We start from the raw sequence: 15,837 nt of genomic DNA on the forward strand, positions 1-15,837 counted from the left end.
ATTTTATGGAAAGGTACGTCTTTTCTCATTTTTCAAAACAAGAATTTCATCAATAATATTACCTAAGGGCTCCTCTACACGATGGGCCAACGCTGGCCACTCCAAGGGACGCATTTCTGCGTTAGAGGGAGCAAGTGATATTGCAATCTCATTCTACCGCACGGCTGCGTCCCTTGGAGTGGCCGGCGTTGGCCCATCGTGTAGAGGAGCCATAACATTTTGCAAAGATGTTTCCGATAGACAATGGGTATCATTTTGTACTCTTCACTTGTGTTTATATACAAAGCTTTTTTTGAGATAATTTGACGTGTTTTCTAAAGACAGATCTGTTAAGTTCAGAAAGTACTATTCAAATTTTCTAACCTTACACTACTTAATAATAATCGTTGCGTAGTAAAACCACAGTAAAACTATTTTATAATAGTTTGGTTTGCTATACTTAATACTTATTTACGTAAGTATAGCAAATCCAAATATATTAAGGGGCGTAGATAGTTGAAAATCGTTTTGGAAGAGTATCTACAGTTTAGTCAAAGGAGAGGAGAGCACTTAAGGCTACTCACAAGAGTCTGTGCGGAACTGCGGAGCCGGATTTGCTTCTGCGGCGGTAGCACGGGCGCACTTTTATCGCTTATCACCATGCCGGTCACGTTCTAACAAGTACCTATGTAAGCGCGAAAGTGACGGGCATAGTGACAGGGCATAAAAATGGAACCATGCTGCGCCCGCAAGGCTGGCATACTCAACGCCGACACAAATAAAAGATCGGCTTTTTCCGATTCCGCGTCACTTAGGAGCTTTAGTATCGCGCTTGTATGTTTCCGCCACGGCAGGCGATGTGGTGGAATATGTTCGCAAGAAGACTCGTTACGAGCTGAGGGTGTTCCAGTTGCGATCGCGCCATTTTGTGCACTTAAGCTCGTTATGGCTCCTCTACACGATGGGCCAGCGCCGGCCACTCCAAGGGACGCGGCCATGCGGTAGAAGGAGATAGTAATATCACTTGCTCCCTCTAACGCAGAAATGCGTCCCTTGGAGTGGCCGGCGCTGGCCGATCGTGTAGAGGAGCCATAAGCTCGTTAGTGGTGCGCGTCCCGCGGCCACTGCTGGAAACCATCGCGAGCGCGGGCTTCTGGCCGAAGGGTGTGGTATTTCGGCGGCTAGGTACATGGGAATCTGCCGAACTCGACATCGGAACAGGTAAGGTAGCAAGAATCTGTTCATCATCATCATCATCATCATCATAACTTAAGAGCTTTGCTCTTGTCGGTGGAGTAAGAAAGTTAGTTTTTAAGGTTATATTTATTGCAGGTATAGATGTATGTTAGTCTATGGGCCATTGTGGCATGACATAATTGTATTTTTTTGTAATTCCTAAAATTTACTAAACCATTTCCACTAAACTACAGATACTGAGCCAAACCGTCAATATATTGTCAGTTCAATTATTAATTCTATTACATTTTCGTTCAAAAGGAGTTCACACTCGTTGGTTTGCGACTTATTTATTAAAAATGCTAGAAAAATGTGCCAAAAGACACAAGTACACAGCCAGTTCATGGTGTCTTTTATTAGCTATCTACGCTCCTTGTGTAGTAAAAGCCTTATACCTATTTTATGGCTCCTCTACACGATGGGCCAACGCCGGCCACTCCAAGGGACGCATTTATGCGTTAGGGAGCAAGTTATATTGCGAACTCATTTTACCGCATGGCTGCGTCCCTTGGAGTGGCCGGCGTTGGCACATCGTGTAGAGGAGCCATTAAGAATCAAAGCCAGGTGTGAAAATCTATGACAGAAGTTTTACATTTGGAGTTTAGGTAGGTATTTTCAGACATAGAAGTTATTGAGCAAAATAAAGTGAGTGACAAAATAAAATATCGACATGTCTATTATCGGTGTTACGTACCTACCTTAACGTTATAACTTAGATATTTATTATATGTATTTTATAAGAAGATAGCTACCGCGAAATACACGTTCGATATCTCCTTCTCTTTTGATATATTGGTAGTTTTCTATTCTTTTGGCACTGTATACTACAGTTTACGTTATATTTTTTATGTACCTACTAAATATATGTAATAAATGAATTATGTACCGCTTTGTAATTTGCATTATTGAAATTTCTCGGTTACTTACCTAAAAGCAAGTTGAAGTTACATATTTTACATATTAATCTACCTATGACTTATCGATAACAGATTTATTGATGTTTCATTTTCTTAAACACTCGTTTTTGCCACAAAAACTTCTATGTCTGATTATTTAGGGTTCCGTACCTCAAACGGAAAAAACGGAATCCTTATAGGATCACTCGTGCGTCTGTCTGCCTGTCTGTCCGTCTGTCACAGCCGATTTTCTCCGGAACTACTGGACCAATTAAGTTGAAATTTGGTACACATATGTAAGTTTGTGACCCAAATACGGACATGTAACGTATTTCAGTTTAAATCTTGTCCTTTGCGACCTCCGTTGCTAAGTACCCCTAAACCACTACCATCAGTTTTGACACTGACAGATACGCTCGCGTCTAAATAACTTACTTTCTATGCATCTCGCTCGTACTCGCATATTAGTACAAGCGAGATGTATAGAAAGTAATTTACGTAGACGCGAGCGTATCTGTCAATGTCAAAACTGGTGGTAGTCGTACTAGTGTAAATTTCATTCGATAGCTTGACGTGACGTACGTGTTTGCGTTAAGTTCATTTTGTATGGGATTTAAAGTTGCGCCCATGACGTCAGTCACGCTATCAAATTGACAGTAGGGGTTCTGGCGTCAGTACGGTCAGCAGCAATAGTTGCTAAACGGGCGAGGTGTTCGAAATTACCTTGACGCGCTCTTATTGTCTTGACAATAAAGTCGCGTCAAGATCATTTTTAACACCTGGTCCGCTTAGCAACTTCTGCTGCTGACTGTACACCCCACCACTGAGTGATAACTGATAATGATAATTGCTCCTGTTAGGTACAATCGCCATCAAATATACCGGAGCGGCCAAGGTGCTCAAAAATATCTGAACACGCACTCGAACACGCACTCTAACGCCTTGACAATAGAGGCGTGTTCAGATATTTGTGAGTACCTTGGCCGCTCATATATATCTTACGGCGACTGTACATAGCGGCAAATTTGAACGTACACTTTGACATCAAAATGATGTCTAATTGATGTCATTCAGTTATCATTCACGTACGCATTTCGCTCGTACTTTAGCGCGAGCTAGACACACGGGGCGAATGAGACCAGCTAAATATCATTTTGTTGTCAAAACGTTTGAATTGGCCTCATTGTCTATTGCTTTTGCAAAATTACTTGGCATTGGCAAAATGGCTTTAACTGACATGACATAAGTTTATTCTAGCCAAAACTTTCCACAAATTTCACAAAGGTGACACTAACAACTGTATTGAATGTTGAATGCATCATTATTATCAAGTTATCAGCGAATAGTGACTACAGAACAATGTGGCAGTGAGTAAGCGTAGTCACAATTGTCATTGTCACCTGCACGGCTACCGCGAGTTGGCATTTGACATTTGCGTTAGCGACAGCTTGACGTCGATCGCATTCCCTCTCAAGAGCGTTATCACACTGTCCGATCCGATATCGGAGTTAGGATCCCACATCCGCGTAGTCAGGCCGTGGGGCCACGCCCGGCGTCGTCGTCATTAGCGGTCACGCACACTACAACAAGCATTATGCCTAAACATACGCACACAAACAATAATTATCCGACCGACAGCTGACGGGGGGCTCTGACATGGCAGAATTTATCGGAAGCGCCTTTCCGATATCGGATGTCGGAAGGCGCCTATCAACTGCTGCAGGAGAGTGTCGTTTGCATTAAGTCCGGCTTTTTTGTATATCGTTTTTTATGGCTCCTCTACACGATGGGCCAACGCCGGCCACTCCAAGGGACGCATTTATGCGTTAGAGGGAGCAAGTGATATTGCTATCTCATTCTAACGCATGGCTGCGTCCCTTGGAGTGACCGGCGCTGGCCCATCGTGTAGAGGAGCCATTAGTAATGATGCTTTATTAAATGTATAAATAAATACAGAAAAACACATTATTTCTGACATCCGATATCGGATCGGACAATGTGATAACGCTCTTAGGCCAATCTTGACTGGCTTGGCTGTTTTTTGCAGAAGCCTACAATACAAGTTATGCGTTTGCAAATACAGTGGTTTTAACTTTCTTGACGAATTCATACATTTTTTGTTACTACGCAACGATTTCCAAATTGAACCTAATTCCATGGTAATACGATTGAAAATGAAACGTTCGCAACAATGATGGGCAACAAGACATTATATAGTACATTATAGACTATACTAAGCCCTCCGACCAATACAATTTTATAGCTGTCCATTTCTTTTTTTCGCGATTTCTTGTACATCTGCAATATAATAATAAACCATCAATACCATTTACTATCATAAATATCCATTTATTCACTTGGACGTCGCGGTAATATTTTATTTCGATTTCCGCATTTACACATTCAAATAAAACATTTTATTCAAATTAAAATAGGTTATTTGTTATGTATCATAAAAAATAATATTTCTAAAGATTTAAACTAAGCTTAAGGTATCAAATAAAAGTATATACCTATGTTATGTATGTATAACCAGAACAAATTTTGCATGTAATGGCTTCCCTACACGATGGCTCAGCGCCGGCCACTCCAAGGGACGCATTAATGCGTTAGAGGGAGCAAGTGATATTGCTATCTAATCCTAACGCATGGCTGCGTCCCTTGGAGTGGCCGGCGCTGGCCCATCGTGTAGAGCAGCCATAACAAAATAAGGTAAACGCCTCATTCGCTTTTGGCACTCAAAATTCTTGACGGTTGAATTACTGTTTTCCTTTGGACTTATCAATAAGAGTGTCAGTAATTGAAACGTTTACCCCAATCTTTAATTAAAATATTTGTATGCAAAATCAATCAGGCCCACTTGCACCATTCCACTAACCTGGGGTTAACCGGTTAAACCTGGCGTTACCATGGTTACCAGTACAATTTTACATTAGGTTAACGGTTTAACTGATTAATCCCGGGTTAGCGGAATGGTGCAAGTGGGCCTGATAATAAGTGCATTTTGTTTTAGAAAAAGAAGTTCGACTTCTTATCACGATCACACATTATGAGCAAATATTTTTGGATGTATCCCACACACACACACACACACATGTGTATTTTGACACTTTTCCATTAGTACCAAGGCTTCCATTTATACCTATTAAGGTTTTGATATATTTATTTTTTTCATGTTCGGAAGCCTAAGCCCTCATCCCTCACATAAACGAAAAAACGCCCACTACATATAATGCGTAACAATGCATCTCCTAACGCGTGTTCACACACTGGTTGTAAATGTTGTAATGTAAGGAATTATAAGACGAATGTCATATACGCTTTAAGATACGAGCATGCGACATAAGCGCTGTGACCTATGACAAGTCATATAATTTCTTACATACTTACTCAATAATTGAGACGCTTCTGTAGTGTATATACCTACTTAGCCGCTAAAATACAATAATTTGTCATATTCTTTGAAAAAAACAACCGACAGTCATAGGCAACATAAATCAACCAATGTTCTCATATTTATGAATATTATACTTATCTTAATATTTAAATCATATTTTACAAATTATTATTAGTAATATAACTACATTTGTTATCATCTTAATATTAACTCCGCTACGCCCAATTCTCTCCCACAGCTCTAAAATTGCATTGCTCGCGTCACGCTAAAATAAACTTTATTTACACACCCGAAGGTCCATTACAAATCTAGTTTAGAACTTATCGATTGAGATTTGCCACCAACTTAAACTTAATATTGTCCGTAGGTTAGAGCGAGAACGCGGGCGCACGACTTCCTGGTTTTTTTTTGTCTCACTCAGTCCCCTCGCATGTATTCTTTCGACATAAACTTGCGTTCGTCCCATCTATTATTTGTACTTATAACGCCATCCAAAAATAAAAGAAAGAACTGAATTTTTATCAACTTTTTATAAATTCTGAAATCATAGATGCGAACAAAAATATCTCCCATAAATATTTATAAGTACCTGTTTTGTAAGATACTTTAAGATTTTTTAAGACTTAATATTCAAGAGCATTGTTAATAAATATTTCTCGGAGCAAATTGAACATGACGGTTACATACTAGTTCATATTGCCCCTGTATTATTTGAACCCCATCCGAACGTTTTAGAATTCTGATGTTTGAACGTACCTATTTATTTGTTTTATTAGCATTAGAAAAAAGGTAAACAATCTTGATGTGTCTTTTAATTGTTAAACACGTTTTAAAAATAAGCCACGGCAAATATGTAACAATTATGAATACATATAATATGGTCATTTATATTCTTCTGCTTTCATAAGTAATAGTTACAGATTTTTTTTTAGCGTTTTTCAATTAAAAATCATGTAAGATCGCTTACCTTATTTATAATGCTAAAAAACGAACTTTATCTCCCCTTTTTAAATTCATTACAACATTTAATTCTTTCAAAAACAAGCACCGCCACGGCACCCAAGCCCCGCCCCGCGTTCAAGCACTAAACTAATTAAAAATATAACTACAATTACATAAAAAACGTAATATTGAACTAAACTCTCAATACTTGTAAGTACATTAACATTAAAAATATTATTACTCATTTTAGAATATTGTTTTTATAAGACTAGGCAGTATCGCATTGCCTAAGCCTCGAGATATTATTTGAAATCACGGTGCTCCCTAAATCTAGTTTGTTAGATATTACCGTAAGAATAATTAGTAATACGCACAGAAACGACATTAACGCCATCAAGCTAATATTTAATAATCCTCCGATATAATTATACAGCATTAGGGCTCATTAAGACGATGCGAGAACTCGCATAAGAGTTTCTTTACATTGAGGTATTTCATCGGCCGGCTGAATAGGATGTAACCTCAATAGTCCGCAATGTAGGTAACTATACCTATAAATTAAATAGAAGCGCAGGGCAGCGCGGGGCAGTGCGGCGTCTAAATGAGCCCTTAGTGTAGCTGCATTAACTTCTTTCTTTCATAAAGGGGCCCACTGATTAACAGTCCGCCGGACGGTATCGGCCTGTCAGTTGTTCATAACTGTCAAAATTTTGTTCTAACTGACAGGTCGATACCGCCCGGCGGACTGTTAATCAGTGGGCCCCTTAAGGGCAAATGGGCGAAGAGCAAGATACTTTACTCTACCCGGGGAAAAATAGAAAGCTACAATTAACATAATGTTCTTTCACTAAAGGGACTACACATTTAATAGTTTTTGGTGTGATTTCTTTCAATTGCTACTAAATGCAAGTAACACATTATCAGTACCGTCTTTACCATAAGGGCACACGGGGCCCGTACCCAGGGCATATATTTGATTACCCATAATAAATAGAAGACCGTAGTAGAAAAATGTTACTTTAATTCGCTTTCTTTACCGAAAGGGCCCCAAATTCTTATGTGCCCAAGGGCCCCAGCATAGTTAAAGACGGCCCTGCACATTATGCTCGCACTTAATACTATTCAACGTAGCAGCCCCTATACGGCTACCATCAATTTGGCATTGACATAAACGCTATCGTGAAAGTAATTCACTTTCTATGCATCTCGCTCGTACTGACATATTAGTGCAAAAGAGATATGTAGAAAGTAAATTACGTTCACGATAGCGTTTATGTCAATGCCAAACTGATGCTAGCCGTACTAATGCGATATTGTCATTCCAAAACTTCGGAAAAAAATCTAGATGAATCTAGAAAGATTGGCAATTGACAATTTCTCAATCTTGACAGTTTGTACACAAAAGAAACCACTTTCTCCTTTGTCAATGGCGCTAAACACGCAAACTAAGGGTCTACCGGGAAACAGGAAAATCGAAATATCATTATCTACCCCACTATCGTTCGAATGTGCAAATAGTGATAGAGAAACAGATAACGAAATTTCGTTTTTCGTGATTCGCGGTAGACCCTCAGCATCGGTTAGTTATTGACAATTGACAAAGTGGACCTCAACCACTACCACCAGTTTTGACATTGGCAGATACGCTCGCATCTACGTAAATTACTTTCTATTCATCTCGCTTGCACTAATATGCGAGTACGAGCGAGATGCATAGAAAGTAAGTTACGTAGACGCGAGCGTATCTGTCAATGTAAAAACTGGTGGTAGTGGGTCTGTGAAAGATGTCGCTGTTTTAATATTGCGTAAACTCGTGGACAGAAATGTCGCTTCTGTGCGGTATTCTTAGGTTATTTTATTTCATTATCGCATTTAGGTTGTGTGTGAGGCTGCCCTTAATTTACTTCGGTGTGAGATGATTTTGGCTATAAGTGCTGTAATAATGGGAATCTAAATCATAAGGGAGTGACAGTCAATCGCTAGGTGACGTAAAATATGTAAAAAAAACTACATCGCCTACCGAGCGAAGCGAGTACAGATATAGTGCATAATTGTTGTCCATCGTCCGTTCCGTGAAAATTCAATGGAAAATAATTGTGCACTACAGCTGTACGGTAAGTACACAAGTACCAAAAATAGACAAAATTAGTTTGTGAAAAAGATATTGTATTAAAAATGTATTATTCTTTTTAAACTTGATTCCTAGTGAATAACACAAGTCACTTAGTCGGGTAAGAGTAAAATTACTTTAAACTGTACTTAAAACTCTGACCGCAAAATCATACTATTCAAAAATAAATTTTCTTTAGGCCTCCAAGAAAGTTTCTAGCAAGTGATAGCTCATTTCTTTCAAGATAGAAAAGCCACTATGTTACAGATGTAGTGCATAATTGTTTTCCTTCGTATTTTCTCGGAAACATTCGTATTTGTCATTCGTCATGCTAATTCAGTCAGCCTCAATAAGTATAAGGGTAGCATTCCATTCCCAACGACAGCTGCACTACTGTCAATTTTACTATGGAAATTGACAATAACAGCGACGCGTTCAGTACCGGTAGTGCAGCTGCGGTTAGAAATGGAATGTTTAACTGATGCGAACGCAAACGTACGCTAGCGATCGACTGCTTATAGCAAACTTATTCGGGTAAAGACTCAGGGTTCGTCACATACAACCATTACACTAAGGACTTACATTTTACCTGTCATAACATGCGAAGCTACGGCGGCGTACGACTCAATGTATAAATGTATAACTACTTTTTTACAAATATTCAACGAGAGACAAAGAAAATAAAAAATGACTTGGAAATCAAGCAATCTTTTTGTACTGATTAACAGTTTAACCTTTTACCAGGCTAAGGAATATATATTTCCCACATACGGCACTTCAAACATGCATGTTTTCTATTTTCGAAAACTATTCGATTGTCATTTTCGAACTGGTAAAGGGTCAACTGGGAGACTGTTTCCCAATTTCCAGGACCATCTTTTTCTTACTGCAAATGGTAATTTGCAAAAAACTTTTACTGTCAACTTTTACTGGTTTGATTATAGTCGTTCTCAAGTCAGCACACTTTAATATTTCTGATCATCCTCAAACACAATACATCATTAAACGAAAGAGATCAAATCATACAGAGTCGTACGTTCGCCGCGAAAACACACATATACCTAAAGCCGTAACAGAACACGATGTTGTGTTGGGCAAAAGCCGAATTTGTGCCGAATTGTGCGACAAAAATTGTCTTTGCGCTTTTATACTAGCCAACGAGGACTTAGTACAGAACCCTCACGGGATCAGGGCACGCTCCTCCGTTGAACGGTCTATTCTAATGGTAACTACGCCTGGAAGAAGGGATTTCGTTTGTGTACTGGAGTTGACTCCAAAAAACTTATAAACCTTAAAACTATTGCTTCCAGCGAGGGCTCAGGTTATCTTATTGTTATATCATATCGATTCATATGTATAGTGGTATATGCACAGCCTAAGCATCACTTCTCGTTCCGCGACCACTCGCTGGTGAGTCGGTGTGATAAATTTATCAACATATCCATCGATACGTTTAGTCTCGAAGACAAAGAGCAAACGTTACGACAACTCCGCAAGTTGGGTAAAGACTGGCTGCGTTTTTAGACCAAATGCCATTCGCGCTATTCGATATAGGTCGCTAAGTTACAAGCTGTTTTTCTTTCCGGCATGTTTCTCGACACGCAAATCACTTAATCACAGAAATAATCATTAATTAGAATATGTATGAATTTAAAAAATAAATTACAAAACATACTTTGCGTGATTTAGACTTTTTGGTCCAACTTGAAAATGCCAGCAGCTAATATAGTTTACTAATACCTCGTTTTAAAAAAAGCAATGAGAAAATAAAACAGTCAGAATAGGTTAGGGCCACTTTCGCGTATCAGGGTTAGCCAACTTACTTGGAGTTAACCGTTTATACAGTACATTTTAACCTTGTACAAACAGTTAAACCCGAGTTAGTTAGCTAACCTTTAGTTAACCGTTAACCTTAACCGTTAGCTAACCCCAGAACTCGCAAGTGGCCCTGTCTTTACCCAAGCTTACACACAGTAGACAAACTTGTCACGCCTGACGATGCTCTCGCAGTAACATTATGTTCGCAGTTACAATGTTACTGTAACATTATGCTGACAGTAACATTATGGTAGCAGTTGACCAACAAAGATATCTGTCCTTCGGTTTTTATACCCGGCAAATAGAGTCATATTATTTTAACCCTTTACTAGGCTAAGGGAAACATATTTCCCACATACAGCACTTCAAACATGTGTTCTATTTTCAATGAGTAAGACTGACATTTGATAGTCATATCTGAACTGTTAGTCTGGTAAAGGGTTAAGTAAAGTAGCATTTTTTTTAAGTAATTAGAACTCAAAACAATGTTTTATAACTAGTTTCTGGCAGAACAGTTGAGTTAAGTCTTTTTTAAATCCCTTAAATCGATAAGTTGTGAAATTACAAAACTTATACAACTAAATATCATAACAAATATCTTTGTCAGCCTTACAATGTTTAACTTCCCGACGAATAAACCTATTCGAGATTAACCCAGCCCCAAACGCCGCAAACCCTTCGCAAAACGAACCTTATTAATACGACTTTAGGTCCATATTCAAATAAGTGTGGCTTTGGGACCTGGTTCTTACATGTTACAAATTAAATCGGTTTCTATTTCATATTGTCGAGTGTACCAACTTATTCTAGTGCCGTGCTTGTCCCCCACACGTATTTTACGGTTTTGTGAAGGAGACAGATTACGGAAACGGGCTATCCACGGTGACCCACTGCGAATCCAGATTGTTTTTTTTTTGTTGTACAACCCGGACGACGTGTAAGGGGCGTACAAGGTCTTTATTGCTATAGGTACAGTCCTGATTAAAAACAGTAAGATATTTAGACGTGCGCGCCGAAATTTAGCGTCGTCGGCGTCTACTCCAAAAATTGCCGCTCGTGCAGTGCAACAGAAGCAAACGACGCGCCGCAATCGACGCTGCAAAATAGGTATAGTCGGCGCTCACGTCTACTAGCCATTCTTATATATGTATAAATTTAAATATTTGTAGAAGTCAGCGACCTCCGTGGGCCTAGCCCTTGCATACGCCCCCTGTACAGAACATGCGTATATATCTCGATCGGCTCAGACCAATGTATCAGTAAAGTCACCTGTAATATGAATTGTGACAAAAAATCTTTAGTTTTTTAAATATGTTCAGGCGTTTCTAAGACACTGTATTCACAATTCCTTCAAACAATACGATTACTTTCTAAGAAAATGTTAAAATGTGTCAATAAATGATATAAAAAGGCGATTATGGCTATGATAGTATGATTATTTGACTCACATTACAGGTGATATGAACGGACCAGCCCCGATATGGATCCCACAATTGTAAGCGTACAGCGCTACGCCGATTTGGCAGCGACGCCGACCAGACAAAGTCTTAACTTGAATTGAGCAGTGTTCAGATGCGTGGACGAACAATTGACTACAACCCTGTGGTAATACTTAACCCCATACTAATAAATATACCGATGTAGCATCACTCACCTCTATCACATTTGGTAATTAATTAATTAATGGTATATCTTTGGTAATTAGATGTGTAAAGTCAGACAAATTCTATAGACTGTATCAAATATTTAAATAAAAGAAAACAAAATCTACCGTGAAACGGCTCCTTAAGCCAGTTGAGGGTAGATGAAAACATTCCAGGATCAAATAATGTAGGTTAAAGACAGGTCGTACAGTGACAGATCCAGGTGGTTAATTTTGTATTTGGTTGGTCATACAATAAATGTTCGCTCTGGACCAATCAAAGTGGCGCGCTCTTGTGTTGGAGGCCAAGATTCATTTTGGGTCACTGCGCCAACCAAGTAAGTAGTAAGTAAGGAGGTATACAATAAATGTTAACTACCCGAAAATGTATACATTGTTTACTTTTATTCAAATACCTAAAAATACAGAGTATAGCTTCGCAAAGTAGATGTACAGATTCATTCTCAGTTCGATAGTAGGAACAAGAAGAATAATATAATTATATAAGTGATAGGAAAATATTCATTGAGTGTATTAGACGTGAAAAGTATAAGAAAAAATCTTGCCCCGAATTTTCAAACGTCTACTTATGAAGTTATGACAACCCAAGGTACCGTTTGCTGTACGGATTCTTACAGCAGTATCATATACAGATGTAGCGCATAATTATTTTCCATCATATTTTCACGGAAACTTACGAACGTGTCTTGCTATTTCAGTCAGTCTCGGTATAAAAATTACTGAGGTTGACTGAAGTAGCATGACAAATACGACGAAGGTTTCGGAGAAAATACGATGGAAAACAATTTTGCACTACATCTGTAGATAGGGTAGTGATGCTACAAAAACCCTATTCTTATTCAACGTGACATCGAGTAACATTTTGAGCGAACATTTTGATTAATAAACTTAAGCTTGTTGATTTTGCAAAGTTGCATATTTCTTATCGTTTCTAGATTATTTATTTGATTCGTAGATTTCACGTTTTCATTTGTCTTTAGTATTTAAATGTTATTCATTAATATTTTTATTTGTTATATTTTTATAAGTTATTGACTTTATACAAAATAATACACCTTTTGACCTTTAGTCACAATAAGCTTTATAATTTAATTTGTGATAAGTCTATTATATAAAATATGTACAAGATACGTAGAGTATTTAGTAAACCATTTAATATTTATTTCAATTCCTTGTAATAGTCGAGAAATTATAAAATATGCGGCCTTGCAAATATGAGTGTATTACAAAAAGAGTTTGTTCTATGGTGACTAAGAATTAGACCCAGAACATTTTCTAGCCAAAACGAGAGATTGACAAAATGAAATATCGACATAGCTGTTATCGATACGTAGATACCTCAAGAACCTCAACTCTACAGACAATAACTAGCATCGTTTAAGAAAATATAAATATGTACCTGCTGCGAAATAGTAGTAGCCTATCTTCTTTAATATATTCGTATTTTTCAAAGATTTTAGGGTACCTAGTACCTACTATTTACAGTATTTTTCGTATTTATAGTCAGGTAGGTACTATTTAAGTAGTGGGGGAAATTTATATGTCGATTTGCATTTGATTTATGGTCTTGTAACATTTCGGCGAATTTCATTTTTTATTTATTGCTTCGATAACAGTTGTGCCGATATTTCATTTTGTCAATCTCTCGTTTTTTTTTTGCTAGAAGGTCTTCTAAGATACTATAAGTTCAGTCAAAAAGCTACTGATATTCAGTCAAAGGAGCCGTAGCTGATGGAAAATAAACGTGTGTCCGACGAGGGGCGTACTTTATAAGCTTTACGTAAAAAATCTTAACAAAAATCGTAAAAGTTACATTAACAATAAAATAATTTATCCTATACTAGAAACGAACAGAAATCGGAGCGTAGCGGGTGTTGCTGATAATAGTCAATTCCGCTCGCTGACACGCATACACACATTAATAGACTTTCCTTCGAGATATGACTTAATGTAGTGATAACAATGAGTAAAAAGAACATGTACACAATAAACAATAAAATACATATTGTAAAAAAACATAACAACGTCACAGCATATTTACATCGTATTCTATACGTGTGGGTTTCCCCACTGCTCCGCACCTGGTACAATATTGTTTCTACATAGATTTAGTTGGCATATAACCCGTGCGGCAATTATAACTGATCGAAACCGCGCCCTACGTGTATCCAATAAAAATCTACTATTTTATAATGAATTCGCCTCTTATATATTATATAGGTAACGCCACCAAAATTAGAAATTGCAACATAAAAGTAAATATAGTTAAACCCTGCTATTTTTGTTGCGCAAATATAACACAAAAGTACTAAATTTACAATTATTTTGTGTTACAAAACATAGAATATCACAAAAGTAGCAGTGTGTTTTACGTTACAAGTGATAATTTTGGTGTTAACCTTATTAACATTAATATAAATGTCAGAAGCTAGTCCTTTTTTAGCTCACCGTGGAGCCATCAGTAAAATTTCCATGATACTATTCGACATGGCTCTTTATACCTATGCGAGTCATAAAATGACACTAACCAGAGAGCGAAGTCATAATAGTGCTACAGTCAAAGGAATCTGCCGTGAAATCTCACTAGATGGCGTGCCTCATTGATTTTTTTTAAACGTTTCGAACAATTTTAGTTTTTTCTTAAAGTTTTTTCACGCTTACTGGTAGCTGAGTCTGTAACTAAGTGCTAGATTCAAAATAATATAAAAATACTTTAAGAAAAAAATAATTTTGTAAAACATTTCTTATAGCACTTCTTTCAATAACAATAAAAGAATCGCAAGGGTTAACATCATTAGTCACTATCTTCGGTTTGCTGATAATAAAAAAATGCTAATGAAATATATGTGTAATCGTTCTCACAAGGTCGCCATGTGAGACTCCAAGCCACCCCGCGACTCCAGCAGAACTCTCCGCCCTCTCTAACGCTAACGCTCGTGACTTAGCCTATTATACCTAATCACATAGATTTAGAACATTTGTTGTGTGGTGATAGGGGCACGGGCTGCATTGCGCCTCAGTCCATGAAACAAGAAGTTGGCTGCGGCCTTTATGGGAGCGACGAGCGGCGCGCGCGCGGGGGGATCCCATTGTCAGACGTTGCCCGGGGCCGGGAAGCGGGGCGGCGGGAGGGGCGGAGGGGGGCGGCCCGCGTCGCCCGCACCCGACGATTGCTCTGAGACTGGAGATTTGAGACATATTTTTGATTAAGAAGATTACTTTCATTGGGACTTGTTCTGTTTGGGTAAAATAAATTTAGAACACGTAACTTCAAGGAATTTGATTTCTGTGCCACTTCGTACCTTATCATACTCGTACTGACATACCTGCACGATATGAAAGATCCTAGTATTTTTGTCATTGTAGTCAATGGCACATAAATCTAATTGCTTGACCGTATACGCGGGTACATACTACAAACGTAAGGAAATTCGACCAGTTCGACTTTCAGTTGATAAAGTTATTACGTCTGCGTTACGTATGTACCAAATGATGAACATCTAATACGCAATATGTACAGTCGCCATCAGATATATCGGAGCGGCCGAGGTGTTCACAATATCTGAACACGCACTCTAACGCCTTGACAATAGAGGTGTGTTCAGATATATGTGAGCGCCTTGGCCGCTCCGATATATCTGATGGCAACTGTACCTACTATTCTTACTTTTTTGAGTCGAAATTAGCATCGAATCTAGATTACATTTGTATCTTTATAATGGAAATGCAAACAAATGAGTATGAGTGCTCCCGCAATGTTCGGAAAGTTTCGGAAACTTCTTATAATTTCGTATCG

The 15,837-nt window shown here is 38.2% G+C and overlaps 1 protein-coding gene across 3 annotated transcripts in view; it reads right to left on the reverse strand.

Moving 5' to 3' along the window:
- Nucleotides 1-1,740: 1,740 nt before the first annotated feature.
- The window catches only part of LOC134678731 (glucose transporter type 1), an 88,535-nt gene continuing 74,438 nt past the window's right edge, over nt 1,741-15,837 (reverse strand). For 2 of the 3 annotated variants that reach the window (XM_063537403.1, XM_063537405.1), the window contains one exon: nt 1,741-15,222. In XM_063537403.1, coding sequence (XP_063393473.1) covers nt 14,997-15,222 — 226 coding nt within the window. In that variant the 3' untranslated portion in view covers nt 1,741-14,996. The remainder of the gene's footprint in view (nt 15,223-15,837) is intronic. The other variant, XM_063537404.1, reaches the window with a different exon arrangement.

The sequence above is a fragment of the Cydia fagiglandana genome, chromosome Z, assembly GCF_963556715.1.
Source record: "Cydia fagiglandana chromosome Z, ilCydFagi1.1, whole genome shotgun sequence".
Taxonomy (NCBI): domain Eukaryota; kingdom Metazoa; phylum Arthropoda; class Insecta; order Lepidoptera; family Tortricidae; genus Cydia; species Cydia fagiglandana.